At 41.5% G+C, this 7084-nt stretch overlaps 1 protein-coding gene across 1 annotated transcript in view; it reads left to right on the top strand.

The window, feature by feature from the left end:
- The window catches only part of LOC309557375 (retinol dehydrogenase 7-like), a gene marked incomplete at its 3' end in the record, with an annotated part of 32916 nt that extends 26380 nt beyond the window's left edge, over positions 1 to 6536 (top strand). Inside the window, exons 5-6 of the mRNA XM_082260066.1 lie at positions 4329 to 4492; positions 6286 to 6536. Coding sequence (XP_082116192.1) covers positions 4329 to 4492; positions 6286 to 6536 — 415 coding nt within the window. The remainder of the gene's footprint in view (positions 1 to 4328; positions 4493 to 6285) is intronic.
- Between the last annotated feature and the right edge of the window lie 548 nt (positions 6537 to 7084).

Below are 7084 nucleotides of genomic sequence, written 5' to 3' on the forward strand. Positions count from 1 at the left end.
TATGTTTGATTCAGCAGAACATATAAATTAATAAATTAATCAATTTTAATAAATACAGTTTAAAACCATATAGACATCACAAAAGCAAGCGATCTGTGTCCTTCAAATGAGGTCTATGCGTTTTACGGATATACCACTTCTTCGGACCTGCAAAGGTTTTTGTATGTTCAGAGAGCTTGTTCACAATCATCAAAACAAATCTACAGGAAAATAATAGGTCTGAGAGGTAAGGGTTAACACTGCTGGCTAGGTTTTCCCAGGCTTTTCTGAGAAGTGCCGCCCTCTGCTGGACAAAATATATAAGAAGGCATGCCAATATCTTCTATGCAGGATGTGGAAACCTTACAAGCAGACCTGAACAAAATAATGGGGTGGGCAACTACATGGCAGATGAGGTTTAATGTTTAAAAAATGTAAAGTAATGCACTTGGGGCCAGAAACCAGAAAGCAAGCTACTCACTAGGGGGGGAACCTCTGGGTGAGTCTAGGATGGAAAAGGACCTGGGGGTACTGGTAGACAACAGGCTTGGCAGTGGCATGCAATGCCAAGCCGCTGCAAGCAAAGCCAACAGAATACTGGGATGCATAAAAAAGGGGATTCACTCCAGAAATAAAGAGATTATTCTCCCTCTCTACAAGACTCTGGTCCGGCCACATCTGGAGTATGCTGTCCAGTTCTGGGCACCGGTCCTCAGGAAGGATGTGCTGGAATTGGAAAGAGTCCAGAGAAGGGCAACAAAAATAATTAGGGGAATGGAGGACATCAGCTATGAGGAAAGACTACAAGCACTGAACTTATTCTCTCTGGAGAAGAGACGATTGAGGGGGGATATGATATCAATGTACAAATACTGTTCTGACGACCCTAGCATAAGGAACAAACTATTCAGAGAAAGGAGATACAATAAGACACGTGGCCACTCACTAAAACTAGAGGAAAGGCGGTTTAACCTTAAAGTGCGTAAGGGGTTCTTCACTGTGAGAGCGGTAAGGATGTGGAATTCTCTTCCACAAGCAGTCGCATCAGCAGGGAGCATTGATAGTTTCAAAAAACTATTAGATGGGCACCTTAGAGACCACAACATACAGGGGTATACAATGTACGGTTAACAGCAAACACACACACACATCATAGGTTGAACTGGATGGACAGATGTCTTTTTTCAACCTCACTAACTATGTAACTATGTAACTATGTAAGAAGGGATACTGTATCTAAGTAAAAGGTCTTTTCATTGCTCTCTGCATGGGAAGACAAGAAGAGTGCTGCTGAGGATGTAGTTGACAGTTTACAACCACATGTGGAAACCCATTTGGGGTTCTAAGAGATATGGACTTATGTTGCTGAATGGACTAGTGGACTAAAGGGCTTTCTCACCTATTCTAAGGTATGACTACCTCATGGGCCAAAAAGGAGCCCCAGGGACACACTAAAAGGGCACTTAGAGGACTTTGTACAGGAATGTGTATGGAAGATGTCTCTGAGAACTGTTCATCTGTTTTGTTTAATTACTTCAGTAAAATAACTTTGTTATTACCTAAATTACCTGGTCTGAAGTCACTTAAGTGGTGCATGCATGGCATATCTAAAAACAGGGCTTAGCAGGGGACCGAGAGGAGTTAGTGAAGATGCTGTACCAATGTCTAACAAGCAGAAAAGCTATCCAGAGGAGGCTATATTGCCATTGCTAATGACTACAGTACCAGTGTCGTGTGCATAAGCAACCAGTCAGTCGGTAATTGGGTGACATGGCAGGGGTGAGGTGAGCCCTGGTAGTGAAGGAGCTTTGTGTATAGGCTTCTTCCCTAGCAACAGGTTCTCCACATACTGGGACCAACCTCGCAACATGGGGCACCTAGGGACCTAGCCTGGGAAACATGAAGAAAGATCTAGTGAGGCCTTAGGAGAAAAAAACGCACAGGAAATGTAGAAGTCAGCTTCCTGGTATCCATGTGTAACATACAAATCAATGTCACTGGGAGTAAGGTGACAGGCTACTGGGTTATTTATTTCAGGTACTTACAGTATATAGCACCATCAATGAAGGTAGCACTTTACATATATACAGTATTATACATACACATCAGGCCCTGCCCTCAAGGACCTTACAATCTTAGGTCCCAAACTCACATTTCATACATTCACATACTAGGGCCAATTTGGACAGGAGCTAATTAACCTACCAGCAGGTCTTTGGAGTGTGGGAGGAAAAGAGAGTACCTTGAAGAGGCCCACACAGGCGCAGGGAGAACATACAAATTCCATGCAGGTAGTGCCATGGTTGCGGTTCAAACGGATGATGACCCTAGTGCTGCTAGGCAGACGTGCTAACCACTTAGCTAATGTTCTGGGTTGAAAAAAAAAGGGGGGGGGGAAATTTGGGACTTTGAATGAGGAAACGACAGGGTAGGGTCATATTCCTCCATCCCTATACATATATAAAAACAAAAGGAGGTTGGGACTTTAAATGAAACATTGGCAGCAATCAGGGGAATTATATATAAATGTATCAATGGGCTGGCGTAAATATTGCATATGTGTATATGAAATCCATAACAGCATAATTGTATGTTACATTTTAATAAATGGATGCATAAGTTAACATCATAACATAATGACAGTGGTGGTCATTACTGATAAATAACATAAAAACATAGAGAACATAACATCATATTTAATTATTAGATATATACATACATCTTACATAAAACCAAAATGACATGGATATATCATTAAATGGTGAAAGACATCCAGAAATGCATAAGACAGCCCATTGCAGCAAGCATAATACAATTGCACATAATGATGTCAATGGTGTCCAATTGGATAATATGGACTAGCACCAGTATAGATAATATAAATAAATTAGGGTTAAAATTCATTGCAATACATAAAGGGTTGGTAGACACATAATAATCATGATGTGGCATCCTTAACAGCTCTACGCGTTTCATGGTTGATACCAATCATCAGGAGCAGATGCAACGTATGTAAGTATAAGCGTGTCTATAATAAAATGCATGGTTGTTAGTATGGTATAACAAAGGGCTATAAAGGGGGAGGGGGGTAAAAGGGGGGGGGGGTGAGGAAAAGGGAAAGGGAGAGGAAAAAAGGGGAGAGTGGGGATATACCTGTTGGCACTGATAAAATAACTAAGATTGCAAAAGTCACATGAGGTAGTTTGGAGGTGCATAGGGAATATCATCCCCTTCCCGGGAGCTGTGGGATAGGATCGTGGCGGAAGGTCAGCAGGGCCACCATTGGACAATATCTGGAGATTGTGGGATACATCCTAGTGAATCAGCAAAGAAAAAAATGATTAAATATCTCAAATGTGCTGCTGTGGAGTACCTTATAGGTATGTATGTGAGGTATAAACAAGTATCTTATATGATTCAATTAGAAATGATGCCCAAAAGGGTAGTCACAGTGCATTGATTGTTGGTGATATGATAAAAAGATTAAAAATTATAAGAATTATAAAAATGATATGTGTGAAAATTATGTGAAAGGTGAAGACCATAAGTCTTGAACTAAAGAAAAAAAGGGGGGAATAACCAAAGGTTGCACCAAAAATAGACATAAATAAGTGTGTAAAAAATGTTTATATATATATATATATATATATATATATATAAAAGATGATACCTTATGAGATAGGTAGCACAGCTCCTAATGAGTAGTGCTTGGTCTCCTCAGAGTAAGTGCTTGAAAGGTGAGTGTATTATCCATGGTGGTACTTATAGTGACCCACATCCAACGAACCTCCCCAACATCATGTGGGCATCTGTAAGAGGGGAGGGGAAAAAGGTGCCCATACCAACGGTATTGGCGCCAAAACCACTCCTGAACAGTGCCGTGAATGGAATGTTCTGGGTTGGTGGAGACAGGTATAGGCTCAGCAGTACCAGCTCAGAAATGCTGCACAACTCAAGTGAGAGAAGTGTTCTAAAGTGTAATGAGCAACTGTGTCTGTAGGAACAATGTGAAGTGTTACAGATGTTGGCCAGGGATTACAAAGAGTTAACAGTGTTCTACAGGAGGAGCCTTGGTTTTAGGTTGGAGTGCTGCCAAGGATAATTTCATGTGACAACAACCTCAACCCACTATTGGGGACACTAGTGAGAGTTCGCTCTGGGTCCTTGGGCACAGGAAGGCACACCTGCAATATGGACAAGGAATACTTTTTCCCTTCAGTAGGCTCATAGACATGTATGCCTATTTACATATAGGTATATGCATGCTAGAAATTCACGTGTGCACAACCATACACCTGGAACATGCATGTAACTCAACTGTCAACTCTTTCCTTTTTTCCTTGTTTTAGGAGGGACATGCAGCACTTTGGAGTGAAAGTCAGTATTATTGAACCTGGCTTCTTTAAGACTGGAGTAACCAGCCTTGAAATAATAGAAAAGGATCTGAACAGATTATGGGATAGGCTTAAACCGGACGTCAGATGTGCATATGGAGATAAATACTTTCAAAATTGTAAGTAAATAATGTATGCCTTGTTCAAGTGTAAGTGAATTGGATCACCAGTAGAAATAATGGTTGGATCAGCCTCTGTAATAATCTTGTATTGAAAGCAAAACTCTCAGCAAACAGCTTTTCAGGGATTTAAAATACGTGTATGTGAACTGCCGTTCTCGGCAAGAGATTTGTAATTCCGGATAGGAAATATTAAGGTCACCGGCCTAACTGTAGAATCCCCCAGGCATATGTAAATAGCAAAGCAGGCTAAACAAAATAAGAAAACCATTAACAGGTAAAGCATTTCACATGAATTCAAATCTGAATCTATGACAAATCTATCACAAATGTCAGGATGTGGCAGACGTTGGGGCACTCTCTTAGCAAAAGTGAATTGCAAGTACACTATGTTACCAAAAGTATTGGGACACCTGCCTTTACACGCACATGAACTTTAATGACATCCCAGTCTTAGTCCGTAGGGTTCAATATTGAGTTGGCCCACACTTTGCAGCTATAACAGCTTCAACTCTTCTGGGAAGGCTCTCCCCAAAGTTTAGGAGAGTGTCTATGGGAGTGTTTGACCATTCTTCCAGAAGCCCATTTTGAGGTCAAGCTGGATGAGAAGGCCTGGCTCGCAGTCTCTGCTCTAATTCATACCAAATATGTTCTATTGGGTTGAGGTTAGAACTCTGTGCAGGCCAGTCAAGTTCCTCCACCCCAAACTCACTCATCCATGCCTTTATGGACCTTGCTTTGTGCACTGGTGTGCAGTCATGTTGGAACAGGAAGGGGCCATCCCCAAACTGTTCACACAAAGTTGTAGCATGAAATTGTCCAAAATGTCTTGGCATGCTGATGCCTGAAGGGTTTCCTTCCCTGGAACTAAGGGGCCAAGCTCAACCCCTGAGAACAACCCCACACCATAATTACCCCTCCACCAAATGGTTTGGATCAGTCCACAGCTTAATCCAAAAGTAAGACATGTGGAAGATGGTGGAGCTTTTAAGGAGGGGGTGGGGGCAGTGAAGGGGGGTTGCACACAGAGGCCCAAGCTGAAGAGGGGGGGGGGGCGTGAGATGCGGATGGGGATGCAGAAGTAGGAAGCTGTGGAGGGCGGCTCTGTGTGTAGAGCACCCTGAACTCTGCACTCTGTATGCAGCACACCCCTAAACCCTGCACTCTGTGTGTAACACACACCAACCCCCACAAACTCTGTACATTATGCACTCCTAGTGTTTAATGACCCTCTCACTATTGGTAAAATGTGACCACACCCACTATTTTACGCAGTTTGGAGAGTGTATGTTTATTGGGGCGGGGGTTGTCTATGTGTATAGGCTTACCTATAGGTAAAAGTCAGAAATGGGAGTTTACTCCCACTTTAATGTATAAATCTCCTCCAAGGGCCGTATTTTCCTATAGGTGTCCCTTAAAAAAAGACAAATCTTCACTGCAAAATCCGTTTATAGAAAAATATAAATAAAAACAATTAGTGACACTCATAATGATTTTCTATGTACACCAGATCAGTATACAGCCAGATTGCTTAGTGGGTGCACTTCTGAGCAACAAAATGTGCAGGGAGGAGGAGAAAGTGACAAAGTTATGTTGATGAGCTGTTACCCAGAGGTGCGGCTGCTAAGCAGTCTGTGCATTGTATATTGGTGTAGTGTGCCAAAGAAGCAAGCTGGTGAGCAAAAGAAATCTCAACAAGACTCTTTATACAACAAATCCAATCATCTACGTCCATCTCTCAGCAGGATTCAGTCAATTCCAACACTAAAACCATCATTTTCTCTTTGTCTTAGATTTGAAAGTGCAGAGATTATCTATGAAGACGCTCTGCAGTGCTGATATCTCCAAAGTCACAAACTGCATGGAACATGCTCTGATAGCCAGGTACCCACGGACGCGGTATGGCGCTGGGTGGGACGCCAAATTCTTCTGGCTTCCTTTGTCTTATGCTCCTGCCTTTGTTGCTGATATGATGTTACAACTCTTATTACCTCGACCAGGTTGCAGCAAAAGATCACTAGCTAAAAATCAGGTTGATGTATAAATGTTTAGAGCGCCTCTTCATGATTTATATATCTTTTTTTGGAAATAAATGTCATATCTTTGTGACGTTTTACTGCTTTGTGGAGTCTTCTTTTTCATGGGGAACTTCAAGGAACTAAAATGTATGATGGTGGTAAAATTTTGGGCAAATGTTTAAATTGTTTCAGTCATTTCTAAGACTTTTTTTTTTTTTAGACTAGACCTGAACTGAAGAATAGAATAGTCCACTCTTATTTTATTATTCATTCATTATCAATGACGAAAGAAAATCTTCAAGCAAAATAAAAAAAATAAAAAATAAATGTACCTGTTGCTGTAATAAGAGTATTTACGCATCTCTGGCAGCCAGTGAAGTGACTGTCCTCAGGTGAAAAACAGATGAAAAAAAAATCCTCCGACATACTGCAAGTTGTACCTGTTTATCTGCAGTCATCTCTTCTCTTCCACACACCTGTTCAAAGTGCAACATTTATAAGCTTGTCTGAGAGTTCCAAAAAAAAGGCGCAGAGAGCTGAAGTTATGCTGTGATGTATGCCATACACTAGCCGA

This window comes from Pelophylax lessonae (assembly GCF_965119305.1).
Source record: "Pelophylax lessonae genome assembly, chromosome: 6".
NCBI classification, from domain to species: Eukaryota; Metazoa; Chordata; class Amphibia; order Anura; family Ranidae; genus Pelophylax; species Pelophylax lessonae.